This window comes from Rhinatrema bivittatum, unplaced genomic scaffold (assembly GCF_901001135.1).
Source record: "Rhinatrema bivittatum unplaced genomic scaffold, aRhiBiv1.1, whole genome shotgun sequence".
Taxonomy (NCBI): Eukaryota; Metazoa; Chordata; class Amphibia; order Gymnophiona; family Rhinatrematidae; genus Rhinatrema; species Rhinatrema bivittatum.
Window position 1 is genome coordinate 25001 of NW_021821544.1, and position 17657 is coordinate 42657.

General features: G+C 47.1%; 1 protein-coding gene across 1 annotated transcript in view; it reads left to right on the forward strand.

Moving 5' to 3' along the window:
* Positions 1-17657, forward strand: part of LOC115082728 (vitamin D 25-hydroxylase) — a 30353-nt gene that overhangs the window by 2331 nt on the left and 10365 nt on the right. Inside the window, exons 2-3 of the mRNA XM_029586916.1 lie at positions 9762-10394; positions 12927-13256. Coding sequence (XP_029442776.1) covers positions 9762-10394; positions 12927-13256 — 963 coding nt within the window. The remainder of the gene's footprint in view (positions 1-9761; positions 10395-12926; positions 13257-17657) is intronic.

A 17657-nucleotide genomic window follows, 5' to 3' on the forward strand; every position in this document is an offset into this window, starting at 1 on the left:
CTCCTGGGGAAGATGGATGCCGGCACGGGGGAAAGCGGCCCCCTGTGCATGCAATTGGCCGCTCAAGACGTGACGTCACGAGGTTTGGCGGTACGGCATGTGATGTCACGTCTTGAGCGTCCAATTGCATGCACAGGGGCCGCTTTCCCCGGGAGGTAGGGGGAGCCACGATTAACCTGTTAATTTACCGCCTACCTTTTACCTGGCGTTAGCGTGGCATTCGATCTGCTTCGTACCGGACAGCGCCATGGCTAACATTTCTGTTATTGCTCTGCTGCTAATTTTCGTTCGGTGGAGGAGAAGGAGATATCATCGACTGAGAAACAGAGGAAATGATCGGCAGATTGGAGAGGTGAACGGGGTGAGGCCGCAGCAAAGAGAACCCATCCGACCGGTGAACCCAGCTGCAAGACCGGAGGAGGTACGTGTTAAATTTTTGTTTAGCAGTAAAGAACGGCGTCCGTGTCTTATGGCGTCCGTACCGACGCCGGACGATGGGCGCCCAGAGAGATGCTCGCCCGTGCTAGATGGGCCCGGCGGAAGCGGAGATGAGAAGCCTCTACGGATGCGGAGAGATGGGCACCATCTTAGGGCATCCGTAAGGCCGTCTCTACGGCCGCGCCCGTGAACATCGTCCGTAAGGCGTCCACGAGAAGCCTCGACGGAAGAGAGATGGGCGCCATCTTAGGGCATCCGTAAATATATCTGCATTGAAACTATTTGTAAATGCTTGGTTGTACATTACTCTCAACGGTGACTGTGGACTATCTGTCCATCTCTCTCTAGCCACATTGTACTAATTGGAATAACGTCTATTTTATCAGTGTTTTACCATCTGTTGTATTCTGTGCAGGCAGGGCACCGTGCCATCTGCGTGGGAGGCATTCAGCGGGCCGCCCCCCCGGCCGGGACGTGTCATTCGCACGCGAACAACGCTGTTTGGAATGCGTGAGCGAGATGTTGTCCGAACCTACCGGTTGAGCTCACGGGCAATCTTGTCCCTCTACGAAGACCTGCGTAAGGACCTGGAGCCCCAGGCCAAGCGACACCATGCCGTGCCAGGATTGAATAAATTTCCGTGCGCCTTAAATTTTTTTGGTACCGGAAGTTTTCAAAACCCAGTGAGTGTTATTGCTGGTATGGTGCAGTCCTCCGTTTCACGGAACCTGTGACAGGTGTTGAAGGCAATGATGAAGAAGGCGAGGCAGTACATCGTGCATCCTACGGATCCAGCAGAACTGCAACAGATCCGCAGGGCATTCATGGGTATCGCGGGGATGCCTAATGTGTCGGGCGCTATCGACTGCACTCATATAGCGTTTACACCCAGGTTGGATGAAGAGAGTGCGTTCCGGAATCGCAAGCACTTTCATCCCATGAACGTGCGAGTGGTTTGCGACGCACACCTTCGCATTCTAAATGTCGTATCGAACTTTCCAGGGAGCTGCCGTGATGCCTACATTCTGGCACGTTCATCTCTGGCCACCCAATTCCCGGAAGGAAAGCACGGGGAAGGTTGGCCGCTAGGTAAGTGACAGTTGCTACTTCCCGTGATGTGTCTGTCATGTGTTCTGTTCTCAGGATGTTAAGGGTGGGCGCCATACGGTAATGTTTAGGTCTTTCATTGTTTGTGGTGTTTTGCGCTGCGATGTTGTTTTCAATGCATTCCTGTTTTTTCATCCCACAGGCGACGGTGGCTATGGCTGTAAGCCTCGGTCGCTTACACCGCTACGGAACCCACGCACGGCTTCCGAACGACGCTACAATGAGGCTCACGGCAGCACCAGAAATGTGATTGAGCGTACGTTTGGAGTTCTGAAGGGGCGTTTTCGATGCCTGGATCACTCTGGGGGTGCCCTGCAATACAGTGCAGAGAAGGTTGTGAGCATTATTCTTTCCTGCCGCACGCTACACAATATTTGTCTGCGCTTCGGTGTGCACGCAGAGGTTGACGAGGACTCGGCACCCGATCCGTCCGTGGAGCTCGCAGCTGAAGCGGACGACACTGCACGGGGTCATGCGGTCCGACAAAGGGTCATCGACAGTTTAAACTTACAAGAGAAATATCTCATACATAACATTTCATTGCTGCTGTTATAGAAGCAGAACAGTCTACAGTGCCCCAGGATTATATTGCGCTTTCATTGATGTTCACAGCTGTGCTTTATTATAGATATTAATCATTTATGTACCTGGTTGTCCTATTCACTCTTGCCTTTTGTTCTCTTTTTGTTTCAGAATTCCAGATTACATTTTTAAAGAAATCACTGAACAGAACATATGAACTGGAAGATGACCCCCTCCGTCAACACATTAGCCGTTCACATGGACTTCTTGTACCCATATTTCTCTGTCTATTGACCTTTTATGGTCCCGCTGGCCATTACCAGCCACTGAAATATTATCTGTAGCCTTTGGTAATTTTGTTTCAATAAATATCCCTTGATGTTTAACATTAATAGTATGGCTGTAAAGTTAGTAACCATATCAGGTTTTCCTTTTCAGAATATGAAAGCTTTTCACAGCACTAACAATCTGTTTAACGTAACATAAACATTTCGTGGAGCGCAAGTGTAACGACCCATTGTAGACAACATTAACGGCTTTTTACTCTGGCATGTCTTCCCCTAGGGGGAGGGAGGGGAATCCTTTTGTCCCCCCTCCAGCACTAAAGGATTACCATCGTTCCCCCAGGCCCTGCTCCAGCCGTCTGCTCCTTGTACCTGCCCAAACGGAAGTGGGGTGTCACACCGACTGCCTATGCCCCGTCTTTGACCGTATAAAACTTAGCCAGCAGTAAAAAAAAAAAAAAATAAAAGTACACATAATCAAACTGAAAACATAACTTTTATTTAACTTTTTATGGGTGTTGGATGGAAGGAAATTTAGAGGCGAATGCTTGGATAGCACCGATCAGTGCTGCCATATTTTCTCGCTGAGCAGCCATCATTTCAACCATACATTCTCGAAAGTCAGCTCTCAGCGATTGCAATTTCTGGAGGATTTCCTCACGATGACGATCGTGTTGTGAGTTTATTCCAGCCACTAATTGCTCGCTCGGGACATTATCGCCAAAAAGTGGCTCTTCGAGGTCAGGTTCCACTGGCGCGATTTCCTCAGTCACTGTCGGGCCATCCAGTTGCCGGGATGTTTCCGGGTCTTGAAATGCTGGGGGGGTGGCTGGATCCTGGAGGTCCCCCCTAACGTCCCTTTATTCGTGGACAGGGACATCATAGAGATCCAGTGTGACCATGTCCTCTGACACTTGCTGGCTGGGGGAGTCAGCGCTAGGCAGTGGGAAAACGAATTCATTGTTGTGGCTGGATTCTTCGCTCTCACCTTCACCATTGTCCGTTGTTTCTGTGGATCGAGATATAGAAAGAGGTCACTGTCATTCCATATTTGTGAGGAGTTGATCGTTATTGATTGCAATACCAATGTGGAACCAAATCGTATTATTTTTATACAACAACAATTACCGTGCCAGAAGAGAAGTGGCATTACCTAAATGCCATCACATACTATTGCAACAAGTACAGTGATGATGGGGCAATGAACGATGCAAATGTTTAATGCTGTTTCAAAATTTAAGTAAAAAATAGCACACAATGGGTGGACCACTCATCAGCCATACAGTAAACATGCTACGGTAACCAGATTTAGCTAAATACATACCTGCACGAGCCGATGTGTCCGTGGTATGCTGCGTCCGGACGCCCATGACGACCTCCTTCCTCATAGTTCGGAGAACCATCTCCTCCACCGGTGTAAGCACGATGCCGCACGGTGGCCCTCCACAGGTCCTGTTTGGAGAGGCATTGATTTTTGCGGCCTTCTCTTTCACCTCTTTCTCGGTGTCCCGCCACCGGTGCTGCACCTGCTTAACATCTCGTGGCGTCACAGAAAGTGAGCTTACATCTTGGGCAATCTTTTCCCAAATCTTTTTTCTGCTGGTCCACGAAATCTTCGAACTTGAAGAGAAGGGCATGTTTTTCGCATACCGTACGACACAATACCTCTTTCTCTTCATCCGTAAAGCGCGCCTTTCGGGTTCGCTTTGGGGTGGCTGGCTGGCGCTCGAGTCTTCCTCTCGTCGCTGCTGCACCGCACGGTCCTCTAACTCACCCATAGTGCGCTTTCCCGGCATAGTTAAACCTGAACGGTGACAAAGAGCTCGTGATGAATGGACAGCGCAGCAGACGTTACATCTGTTAAAAGTACTACAAAATATTGTGGCCTCTGTATAGCCTCGATGAAGAGCCATTCCAGAAACGGTTGCCGCTTTCCGTGCTCCACCTCCACCGTGAAATCATTTGTTTCCGTGGCATCTTTTCCTGAAAAGGAGAAAACAAGAAGGCGAACGCTAAACTGTACTCTTCATGCATGGACGCACGAGAAAAAAGCATAGAAGACGGTAGCACAGGTACACGGAGCAAAGGTACGGCGGATTCTAGGCTTCCTCCTTGTGCGCCCAAACATAAGCGCACATGAAAGACCTGCAAATGCACCAGGATCTACCACGAGGCACACCGAATTTAAATGAAAAAAAAAATAAAGCGTGCTTTGCACCGCTTACCCGCTTAAAGCCTTGACGATCCCCCGTTCAATTTCAAACGAAACCGTTGAACGCGTGTGTCGGAGTCCAAACGAAGTCGAAAGTAAATTCACCATTCACAGAAGCGACCTATATACACGGCCACGGTAGTAGTATGATGCTGTGCTGGCCAATTGGAAACGTGAGTTACCAAAGCAATGGGAAACTCCAGCTGTAGAAAGGCGAAAAAAATGGCGGGAATGACCATGGCGAACCGAAGGGCCGCTTAAATCGAGGATTGAGCGGCCCTGTTGTTTCGCCGTTGGAAAATGGCGAACCGAAGGGCCGCTTAAGTCGAGGGTCAGGGCGCTGGCACGTGCAATAACACGTCCGGGCGGCCATTTCTGTCCAATATGCCGAGAGGGAGAGCTCCGAATTTCAGTGATGGAGATACCAGGCTGCTGGCGCAGCTGGTCGCGGCGGACGAACACCACCTGTTCTTCCGCCCTGGGTGGCGCCGGGACCAGGACAGGGCCGACGAGGCCTGGCGGGCGCTCAGGACGCAATTCAACGCGCAAGCAGAGCGTCCAAGGGAGGTGTGATCGTAGGACTCTGTTTTTGACTATCTTGTGACATGCATGGAAAAGTAAAGGTTTAACATCTTTGATTTGTGGGTTTGTTTTGTGGTGTTGTGTGTGAGAGTTGGAAACTGACCCTTGACTTGCAAGAACAATTTACGGTCGGTCGCTTTGTAGAGCTGTGCCACTACAGGACACATGGGACTCGACTTGTTAGATGTATTTGTGTACTAGATTTTTATTGTGATGGGGATGACTAAAGTAAAAATGACACATGACTTGTTAGGTTTGAATGTAGTGCAGCCTCTGTAGTTCAACTTCCTTTTCCTTTTGCTATTGTTAAACCACAGATGGAAGCATTGAAGAAAAGGGCACGGCGGATCCGGAGTACCCGAGGGCCCTGCGGGCCCACCGAAGACAGGATGGTAGGTGCAGTTAGCCTTTACGGTAGAGCTGAAAGCGTTATTAGCGGAATTTGGTGTAATACTGTTCTCGATCTCTGCACGGGCAGCAGCAAAGTTATATGTTTTCGCCTTTCAGAGAGCAGCAGCAGCGACGCCGATGGCAGCGATCAACATGCTGCGCCTGAACGACGCCACGGTGAGCCTTTGATAGCCTTTATCACGCAAATGTAATTTGAACGTGAACATGTGTGTAATGGTACCGGTTATGTTCCCGTTCCAAATGTTGCTAGCTTCTGTTTCTTGTTGTGCATGAATTCATGAGGACGGGGTTAAGGCCTTTATTTTTCTCTTTTCAGATACTTCGGAGGAAGAGATGCTGCCTATTCTCCCGCCCAACCCCACCATGGACCGTCCCAGTTTCCCTACCCCCCCAATCTCCCCTGCTCCCTCTGATAACCAGGTCACCCCCATTTTAGAACGCATCCCTATTATTTGGCGTGTCCCCCCCCACCCTATTTTTCCTCCGCAAATCTCTGCTGCCCAGCCCCAGCCTGCCATGGGAGATGAGGAGGACAGCGTCATTGACGTTGTCGGCCCAGCCTCTCCAGGGCTGCCCATGGATGGTGATCGCCAGGAGGGCAGCATTGAGAGTCGCCTCGACTCCATGCTGTACCTCCTGGCGCAGATCGACCGCACCACGGGCACCCTGGAGGGAATGTCAGCGCGGGCGGTGACGCTCCTGCTTGACCTCGGTCATGGCCAGCGGGAGATGGTTGAGCTCCTGCGAGCAATCGCAGGAGATCATTCACTGCTGGTCTTGGCGCGGGCTCCTGCAGGGTCGCCACCGGCTGCAGAGCGTCAATGATTGCGCTCCTCCTCCTCCTCCCCCATGGCACGCTTTCTCCCCTTTTTTTCCCGGCCCGCAACCCCCACCCCCTGTTGTATTTATATTTATTTTTTTATAAAAAAATATTTCTATTGTTTATATTTTACATTTATTCATTAACTTTTTACTTGTATAAATAAATATTTTTTGGATGACACAATGGCTTCGTTCCTTTCGCTAACAGGTTAGAAGGGGAGGTAGGGGAGGCTAAAAACCAATTGCATGCACAGGGGCCACTTCCCCCGTGCCGTCATCCATGTTCCCCGGCAATGCAAAAAGTAAGTTGCTTCGCCGCTGTCAGTGTCTCTTCTCCCCTCCTCCCGGAGTAGGGCGCGAAGAGCAGCCTTGCTCCGGGAGGAGGGAAGAAGGTACACTGACAGTGAAGCGGCGAAGCGACTTTTGCTTTTACGTTTTACGTTTTTTTCGCTTTTTTTTTTTTTTTTTTGCTTCGCCGCTGTCAGTGGTGTCTCTTCCCCCTCCTCCCGGAGCGAGGCTGCTTTTCGCGCCCTGCTTCGGGAGGAGGGGAGGGGGGACTGGTAGTCCCGACTTCCTGGTATCTGTCATTTGAAATGACATTTGAAATGACAGATACCGGCGTGGCGTGAAGCGTTAGGCTCGCGCACCCAGGATACCGTATAGGCGCTCTATCCAGTAAACTGGGTTGCGTGGGACCTAAGGCTTCACCGACGCGGTTTACATTTACAGAAAATTAATGTTCAGGATCGAGCGGTAGGTGTGCCGCACCGTGCGTGCGGCAACCGCGGGTGCCGCGGGCACTAACGCAGCTCTTCCTACCGCTCGGTACAGGATAGACCTGACAGTTACACGAGCTAGCTGCTTTGTTAGAAATATTGTGGGACAGTAGTAGATCTTGGGCTATAATGAAGCATTTGTGGTTCCTAAAGTGTGTGTTACTATATATCGGAAAATTCACAGCAAAAAAGAGTCAGAACCCCAAAATATTATTCTTTATTAAAGTCCCCATCTGTACATTTTTTGAGCTTAAGAAACAATGGTCAGCAGTAATGAATAAAGGAAGGCATCTGCAAGTCTGATGGCGTGTCCTGTTAAGGTAAGCTAGGACCGCCGGACAGTTCAATCATCCACCTTTGAAGCCAATAGTTTAGTTGTTTGTTTAAGAATGTATATAAAATGCAAAACAAGCTTCCTTGGGGGTAAAATGACATTTGTAATCCACTATGACCGTTATCATTCATAGCAGGGCGTGCAGTGTGTCAGAGGCGTCTCAATTCCCTCGATGTATTTGACTTTGATTAAAACAAGTTGGTTTAATGATTGGTTAACCTAAAAATGTCGAATGTAACCCGGATGGTTCCAGTATTTGCTAAAATATGAAGCCATCACCTCCCACTTCTTAAAGCTGAAAAATTAAAAAATGTACAAATGTGATTAATGTTAGTGAGTATTGTGAAAAATTAATTTAGTTGGTCTTTTGTTTTTTTTAACCAATGTATTGAGGCTTGAGCTTTTGAGGACAGCTAAGTTCTACATGTCATGCCCCTGATGAACAGGAGGTGGGTGCTGGGGGAAGGATGTAGAAAAGAGAAGGCACTGAATTGGGCAGGGTGAGGAAAGAGGGTAAATAACTTTCTGCATTAGAAGTGCTGATACGAATTTATAAAGTATTTCAGACAGGTGTAATGCAATGCAAAATGTCGTACCTTTAAATGTGGGAGCGCTGTTCTTTAATTATGACTGGTATTTTAGGATCATCTGATTGCCTACAGGATAAATTACTGCGATTACATTTTACAGAGAGAGTAGAGTCAGGAGGAGTGGATGGGTACCGCCTATCTAGTAAATAAGCGAAGAGCCGCATGCAATGGAAGTCTCACCTTGTATAGTAGCAAAACAGGTAAAAACAAATTTATTTGTTTTTACCTATATTTCACGAGTGCGTGTTTGCCACTAAGGAGCGACGTGTGGGATTCTGTAGGAATAGCATTTGTGGTCCTGGGGTAGGGATGGGAGAGGTAGTGAATCCCCGCCATTACACTACAGCGACACACACACGGGCGGGAGGTGGGGGGGTGCACATGGATCGGGTGAGGAAGGATGCTTCGGTCCGAGGGACGTACTGAAGACCTTCTGTTCTAATTCTGGGTTATAGAGGGAGAAAGATGCTTCTTCTCCACCCTGGTGGTCAAGTCAAATTCCACGGCAGACAGCAGGGCCGAGTGAGGTTATGAATGAATTGGAAAGTCAGGTGTGAAGGGAGTCGGGAAAAAAAAATCTCTCGGACTATTTACTTTTTAACATTTACATCTGGGCATATTTTCCAGCAGGTGGCAGCGTTGATTGCCAACGATCCTCTGTTAATGGGAGGATATGACATCAGTGACTTTGGGATGATCTGATTATTAGATGAAATGCTGTATTTACATATGCCAGCTTCATGCTCAATATAGGTCATATTCATTTTATATCATCATTCAAGCTGTGTTCTAGCTGGATAATATATTTACTATGGTGTAAGAAAGCAGTGGAATGTGAATTTATTCACATTTCACTGCTTAAAGGTCCAATCACTTTGAAGAAGAGACTTAAGACTTTTGTTATTCGAACAAGCCTTCCCATAACTACTCACTTCAGTCTTGGTTCTTATCTGCATTATGAGTACTCTATCCAACTTGAGGGCTTCATACTCCTCCCCTATTGAATGTCCTTGCTTTTCGCCCAAGTTATAAAGACTCAATTCATTGTAAAACAAGACTTTGTCTCTGTTATTTTTTGCTGGTTGTAATGTAAACCGAAGTGATAATTAATCTTATTTAGTTTTGTTAATTCAACCTCTGTATATAAAAAGTTATAAATTAGTGTATTGCCCCAGCAGGTCGTAAGAAACGGGACTTTAGTGAATCTGCATGGCAGACGTGTAGGTCCTTAGAGAGAAATAAACACATCCCCCGTTTCAGTATTGTATCGCATTAATACAGAATCTGTTGAAAAAAAATAAAAAGCTGAGATAAATGGGGGGTTTTCGGGCCAGTCCTTTGAAAAGATTGGAGTTTATTCATTTAGTTGTATTTTTAACTGCCTTTCCCCCAAGGCGGTGTACAATCGGTACAGAAATTAGCACGAAGAGGTGTCTTCGGAACGTCGAGTCGAGGATTCTGAAACCTGTTCTACTGAATCCAAAGACTGTCAGATTTTCAGGATTTCCACAAGGAACGTGCATAAAATACTTGCCTACCCCGGAGAGCGGTATAAGCCGATTTCTCTCACGCATAATCCTTGCGGATATCCTGAAAAGCAGAGCGGCTGTAGGGTCGGTTTGACCGGTTTGGGATCCGGTGGATAAAACGTTAACAATAGTGCAAATTTCTGGTTTTTTTCAGGCCTGTTGAATGCAAAGTATGGGCGGGGCTGGACAGAACATCGCAGACTGGCCGTGAGCAGCTTTCGCAGTTTCGGATACGGGCAAAGGTCCTTCGAGAACAGAATTTCAGAAGAATGCATGTTTTTTCTGGATGCCGTCGATATGCACAAGGGTAAGCCATTCGACCCTAAGCACCTGATAACCAACGCCGTATCCAACGTTACTAATCTGATCTTGTTCGGAGAGCGTTTTAGGTACGACGACACCGATTTCCGGCACATGATTGAACTTTTTAGCGAAAACGTCGAACTGGCCACCAGCGCCTGGGTGTTCCTGTATAACGCCTTTCCGCCGCTCGGCCTCCTGCCTTTCGGAAAGCATCGGCAGCTTTTCAGGAACGCGGCCGAAGTGTACGATTTCTTGCTGAGGATCATCGAGCGTTTGTCCGAGAACAGAACGCCCCGCTTCCCCCGCCACTACGTAGACGTGTATCTGGACGAGATGGAGCAGAGCGACGGCGATCCGGAGGCCGTCTTTTCGACCGAAAACTTAATATTTTCCGTCGGAGAGCTCATCATAGCCGGCACGGAGACAACAACCAACGTTTTAAGATGGGCCGTGCTGTTCATGGCGCTGTACCCCGACATCCAAGGTGAGGGATGGCCGTTCTTCCCCTGTAACGAATAGGGGTGTGCTGTTATTAGAAAGCTGACGTTAGAAAAGAACCAAAACGAAACAACTTTTGCTGCTTTTTTCATCAGAAACCACAGAAAATTGCAAATAAATGTATTTTGTGTATAGTTTGAGCAGGCACTGAAACAAAACAGTAAAAATCATTTTCACCGTGTGCCCCCTAATAAGGGGTCTAAGACTGATGTTTGTATGTATAACATTCCTGTGATTAGCTTTGTAATCACCTTGCCGTAAGAGGCTGTGAATCTTTAAAGGGACACTTTCAAAATGGGTTTGCCCCAATAATATAAAACAATATATACGGCACTGCACTAGTGTAACTTTGCCTGCCATGACATCTCTGATTGCTTCTGAGATTACTGCATAAAATGTAAAGTCTGGGTGTCTGGCAGGTAAAACTCAAGAGATAAGCAAATCTGTAGGTAGTGGGGTGTTTTTGTTATTAGTAATAGTGTTCCAGGAGCTCAAATTCTAATGCCTAAACAAACAATTTGATTTGATAAAAGCTATTTAGCCATTTCAGACTGTCTATTATTTTAAAGAAAGATTAAATATTTAAAAATCTAGTTACTTCTTTACATTTACTGAATAAAAGATTTATGTTTTTAATGATTTTTAAATTCCTTAGTTTTTGGCGGTGACGTGTGTTAAGCAGCACGGGGTGGATTTTAAATGCCCTTCGCGCATAATACCGGGTGTATTTACACGCGCGGGGCCCTCGCGTGCCGGCGCGCGCAGAGCCCCGGGAGACGCGTAAGTCCCGGGGCTTTGTCAAAGGGCTGGGGAGGGGGTGTTTCGGGGGTATGCTGTGGCGTTTTGGGGGTGGGCCCGGGGGCGTGGTCGAGGACTCCAGACCAGCCTCCGGGTCGGGTGATGGCGCGCCAGCAGCCCATCGGCGTGCGCAGATTTAAGTCTGTTGGCAGATTTACACCTGCTAAAAGCAAAGGTAAGGGGGGGGTTTAGATGGGGGGGGGGGGGGGAGGAAATTTCTCTCCGAGGCGGCTCTGAAATCGGAGCAGCCTCGGAGGGAACAGGCAGCGCGCGCAGGTTGAACAAATGCGGACCCCCTTGCGTGCGCCGAGCCCGGATTTTATAAGATACACGTGGCTATGCGTGTATATTATAAAATCCAGCGTACTTTTGTTCGCGCCTGGTGCGCGAAGAAAAGCATGCGATCGTGCAATTTTTTAAAATGTAGCACTATGGTTTTTAGGCTTTGCTGGGTAAATTCTACTCGTACGGCAGCTGACGTGATCTCTCGCTCCAAAAATGAAACCGCACTGACGACGGAGGACAGAACTAGCCGGTCGAACAATAGGCGTGCTCGTGTGGTTTGGGGCCGACGGTATTCGGGGCCAGCGGCTCTGTGGCTAGCGTCGTATGCTTCTATGCGGAGGATTTATATCCCAGGGTAGCGGCGGAGGTGGCACGCACAGTCCCATTGGGGATTTGGCGTAGGGAAGCCCAGCCTATCATTGAGCGGTGATGCCGAGAGGCCAGAACCGGGCTCCATGTCCCCTGGGCCCAGTTTTGTCACTCCAATGGCTGGGCAGGGATACAAGTAATAGGGGATTAAACAGTGGGTACTAGCCAATGGATTCTGATAGCCCAATTGAGGCATTGTTCTATGTATGGTGCTGATTGAGCTAGAAGGCCAGAAGGAGTACGAGGAAACCGGCAGGTAGTTTTAATTATGGCCCCATTTCCTAGTTTTAAGAATTTTCCCCGTTAAGTCTTTTGGCCGTGTTCAGATTTTATACGAGGCGGGGCGGTAGCGACCTACGTTTTATGGTGACGGTCGACACGGTGATATTGTCAAAATGAACATCGTAAAATCATAGTTAATGAAGAGGCCAAATACTATTATTTTGAACAGACAATGTTAAAATAAAAGAATTTAGAGAGCTGCAGATTCATGGGCCAAAATTATAAAGGGCCGCCCGCGTCTCCCACAGAAACGCGCACGTATACGCGCGCGTTTCTATCCGTCTCGATATATACCGTACGCGATCTATAAATAGATACGGACGCGCGCGTGTTTCCGGATCGTCTTACGCGCGAACCCTTCCTAAACGGATGAATAGATTTTTAAGAGAGCCACGGGAAAGCTCAGAACCCACGGGTGTCAGTAAGCGGGTCAGATGTCTAGAAAATGGTGTCGGGTTTAGGTTTTCACTTAATTTAGTTTCCGTGGAGTAGCGATCTTCAACCTAGTCCTTGGAGATCCCCCCATCAGTCTGGTTTGTTGAACGTCCACAAGGAAAATATATATGAGAGAGGTTTGTATGCACCGTGTCTGTTGTATGCAAATAAATGTCACCCGCCGTGAATGTTCATATCTTAAAAATTAAGACCGGTCAGGGAGTCTACATGGAGCAGGTGGAGGGCCACTGTCCTAGAGCTATTCCCAAGGGCTTTTATGTTGGCTGATGAATAGAAAAACAGAAGATGATGATGATGATGATGTCTTTTATCTCACCCTTTGAAACAGGACAAGTTCAGAGGGAAATAGACTCAGCGGTGGGACCGAACAGGCCGCCATCCCTAGAAGAGAAGCCACGGATGCCGTACACGGAAGCCGTGTCGCACGAGATCCTGCGCTTCTGCAACGTGGCGCCGCTCGGGATTTTTCACGCCACCTCGAAGGAGACGGCGGTGCGTGGCTACTCGATCCCCGAGGGGACCACGGTCATAACAAACCTCTACTCCGTGCACTTTGACGAGAAGTACTGGAAGGACCCTGATGCATTTAACCCCGAGAGGTTCCTGGACAGCGGCGGGCAGTTTGTGAAGAAAGAAGCGTTTCTTCCCTTTTCAGTCGGTAAGTGTGGATCTGCCGTGACTTAGCGCGTGAAAGTAGCTCGCTCGAGCGTAGGTTTTGGCCGCCGCTAGGGTGGAGCGCGGGCAGCCGTGGCGGTTCGGGGAGAACCCGCGTGGTTCTTTTCTGCCTTCGGACCGTGCCGCGAGTCCAGGTTTTACAGTTAAATGAGGATTTCACGGCCGAGCGCATTCAAATTAATTTAGACCGATCCCTTAATACGTTGATGTAAATGCAGCTCTGATCTAGTACCGGGGATTGTTCCTTCCTCTATTGCGCAGTCTGTCCTGCTGCTTACTTTACTTGTGATTGGAAAGGACACAGCGCCCCTCCTCCCCCCCTCCGTGGTTCAGCCGAATGACGGGATTCTGTTCTTCACCTCTCCTCGGCCCTCGTGGCTTTTGAGTAGTAATCCCAGCTGGTTTAGCGCCATTCCAAAAAATCTGGACTCTGAAAGAGGCATAATGAAGGTCCCCAAAAAAAACTAGCTGTGATTCTCCCAGCTTTTGATTAGAAATTGTTTGTATCTGCTAATGAAAGAAATAATAGACCTTTTTGGATCTCTGACGGATAGAATCTCTTAATTTTGCTATTTCAATTACAAGAAGAAAAATAATTACTGTTGAAAAGAGTGTATGGAGTTGCAAATCAGCATATGGAAAATGATTAGCATTTTTTTTCAGAGATTGGCAGAAACAATGAATTATTTTTGTTTTAGCTAGTCTGTAGAAGAGCAATGTTTGAGGACAAAGGTTCATTATATTTTCAGGTTCTATTGACGTAGTTATATTCGCATGGTTTTTTTTTTGCTATTAACCCTTCAGCTAAAAAAGCTTGTTGTTTGTTGTGAAGGTGGAATAGAGGTGAAGTAGAAATGCATTTATCTGAAACAGACATGTGACATTAGAATTATGGCATCTCGGGTACACGTAAGTGATCTAGAGTTTATGGTACGGGGCCACGTGCGGCTCTTCTGCTACAAGCGGATCTCGTTAAATTGATCCACAAAGTCCAGATAGCATTGCCGTTTCCCGTGCGGCATTATCGTGTCGCGTTACAGTTTGTACGACGGTACGGTGAAGAAGTAGGCTAACCTGCCCGGTAGGGTTAGGATGCGGCCGATTCGAGTGTAAATCGTTAGCTAGGTGGAGACGGCCAGTAAGGCCCACGAGTCGCTCGCCCCGCACTTCTGTACTCGTCGACGGCACGGGCTGCCGACGACACGCGGCAGCCCGGACGAGCCGCGGTGCGTGCCGGGAAGGGCTTCTTTCAAAGGACGGGACTCGAACCGGCGTCCGAGGTATTTAATCGTTACCCCAACCTCCATTTCTTATGCAGTCCTTCCACGTCTGTAATTGAATCCTCGTCGGCTGGGATATAGAGATGGAAGAGCAATTAGATAGATCTATTTAAAATGTTTGTTCCCATTATGCCAAGGGTATGGTGGGTGTTGAAATGGAAGGCCGTGCCCATTTGTTCACTCCAGTTTTGTCTTTGTGACATCTCCAGGGCGAAGGCACTGTCTCGGAGAACAGTTGGCTCGAATGGAAACGTTCCTCTTCTTTTCCGCACTGCTGCAGCGCTTTCACTTGCACTTTCCTCACGGACTCGTTCCAAACCTCGAGCCAAAATTGGGCATGACGTTACAACCGTACCCCTATTCAGTTTGTGCCGAAAGGCGCCAAAGCGGATCCCGGCGCTAAGAAACATTCTAAACCCGAACCGGAACTTATAATCGGAAGGAAGAAGAAAAAAGCTTGTATGCGAGTATTGCGGGTTAAAGATGATATCGAGGTGGAATTCCTACATATCGATATGTGACGGCGATAAGTACGGTGAATAATTGTCTCACGTGCAAAGTCGATGCCGTCACTTGTCATCTTCATTTCCAGATGATTAATAAATGTATTGAAAAGTATCGGTCCAAGTACAGATCAATGAGGCACTCCACTGAGAATAGTGACCATTTAATCCTCGTCTCTTTTGTGTATCGCTAACGGGTTAAAAGGACATAACCTCCTAACGGATGACTTTTAGTTTCCTTAGGAGCCTCTTATCAGGGTGTTTGTGAAATGCCTTCTGAAAAGCCAAATATACTACATGTACAGGTTTACCTTTATCCACATGCATATAAACCCATTGTAAACAATGAAGCAGATTTGTGAGGCAAGATGTCCCTTGGGTAAATCCATGCTGACTATGTTCCATGAAAGAATGCCTTTTCTCTATGCTCTGTGATTTTGATCATTAGAATAGATTCTACTATTTTTCCCATCACTGAAATCAGGCTCACAGGTTTAGGGCTCCAGGGGTGATAGAGTTTCCCATATTTCAATATTGGATTACATTGGCCGCCCTCCTGCTTCAGTGAGAATGGATGATTTTAATGATAGTTAAGCTTTGAAACCTAATAGATGTGACAAAGTTTGTTTTTAGTTCCTTTAGAATCCTGGGCTGCATACCATCCAGTTCAGATGATTCAGGCCACATTGACATCCTTAGTTTGCAAACCTAGAAGATGCAGTAAGCCACATTGACAGTGAATTAGTTCAGTTCATCTGACTCCACACCCTTGAAAACCATGTCCAGAACTACTAATCAGGATGTTGGGGGAATAACAAACACAGAAGCAAAGAATTCATTTAGTATTTCTGCAATGGCCTTATCTTCCATAAGAGCCACTTTAATCCCTTGGTCATCTAAGAGTCCAACTGACTTTCTCGTAGGAAACCTGTTGCCCTCGTGGAGAGCAACAGATTCAGTTACCTCGAAAGCTGTGTTAGTCGAGATGAAACGCTGATGGGTGGATTATGTATAAAAGGCTGATGTGCGATCAGGTTGTGCTTGGAATCTTCTTAAAGCATGAATGCTGATGTTTGGCCATGAAACAAAAAGCTCTCAAAAACTGAAAGGATCAGAAGTACTGCCATTTCCTCCTAAGCCCACCGTCATGTGTTAGAAGATATTTGATGAAACAAGATCACTGGGACTGAGACAACCAGTCAGCTGTTGCATTGTCTAGACCAGGGCCACGGTTAACTGTGATAGAACCTGTCCGTAACTTTCTTAATATGCAATCGGTAACGTGCAGATGGTCAGTGTTATCACAGTTTGGCTATCGTGTCTATGAGCCTAAACTGAGGCGTCAAAATCATTAGGTACCTCAGTGGCGACACTCTTTGAACTGTCCGCTTCCAGATTATTTAATTATGGCATTTCAAAGAGTTTCACCACTGAGGTAGCTAATGATTATGAGCCTAAAATGAGGCTTAAACGACACGATAGCCGAACCGTAAATCGGCATTGTATGAAGTACGCTCAGATTTCAGTACATATCCATATAACGGGTCGTATGGCGTTTAGGTTGAGTTACGTGCTATATTGTCTAGGGTCCTATATTTAACCAGTGTTGTTTAGATACATGTCTGCCTTCCAATTTGCTAAATAATGGAAATAGGTCGAGCAGGGTGATTATAACTGGTTTTAGTGCTACAATGAAGGCCAGGTCTTGGCACACAATGACCCCCTTAAAGAAGATTTCAATTCTTATTCTCTACGATTCAGGCAGGATAAATTGTAGGTTGTTGTTTATGATGGCTGGAGCTTGCCGTAGGCTAAATCCATGAAATTGCTGGCAAAAAGGTAGCAAAATAGGCTTACCGAGAAGATGACAGGACAGACTGAATACAAGGTTAAGTGGTCATTTACTCAGTGAGTAAGAGAGCTTGTGGATGAGAGAGGATTTGCAGTGTGTTGTTTTTTTTTTGAGGGGAGGGAATGGCTAGCGAGGAAGGGCCAGGAAAGATGGGTACCCCCCCCCCATTTTATTTGCAGTTAGGGAAAAGGTGAAGAAAGAGCTAACAATATTGCTTGTAAGGAGAAATGACTTAGCATTCCTGACTGTAAATGTGCAGACTTGAGATGGTGATCTACAGACACTTTCACAGCTGATGGTTCTTGAGGTGAGTTATATACAATTTTTTGAGGGTGAAGATGGCTTTGCATTTTTATAGCCCTGTTTGAACATTCATGTGAAGTGAAGCTCCAGATTTCATTCTTTGTATTTTTCTTTTTAGGCAAGGTTTATATTTACCACCATTTTTTGTATTGATTAAAAATGTGTCATCCAAAACTTTAAGTAGGGTTTTACAATCCCCCCTTTCAAGTTAACTTGTAGTAATGCAGTGCCGCTTAGATTAGGGCAGAGCGTCAGCTACTTGTCTATAGCTTCTAGTCCACGAGTAGGCTTTACGGATGGGAGGAGTCGGCCTCTTCCCCTACCACCCTGCAGTCTGCCTTGTCGTTACTGGCAACAGAATGAACACAAATGTTGGTTTGCTCATTAAGGTAGGACTCTGTGCTTTTAAGTGCTGACAAGTATTACTGGTGGCTTTCCCTCTAGGA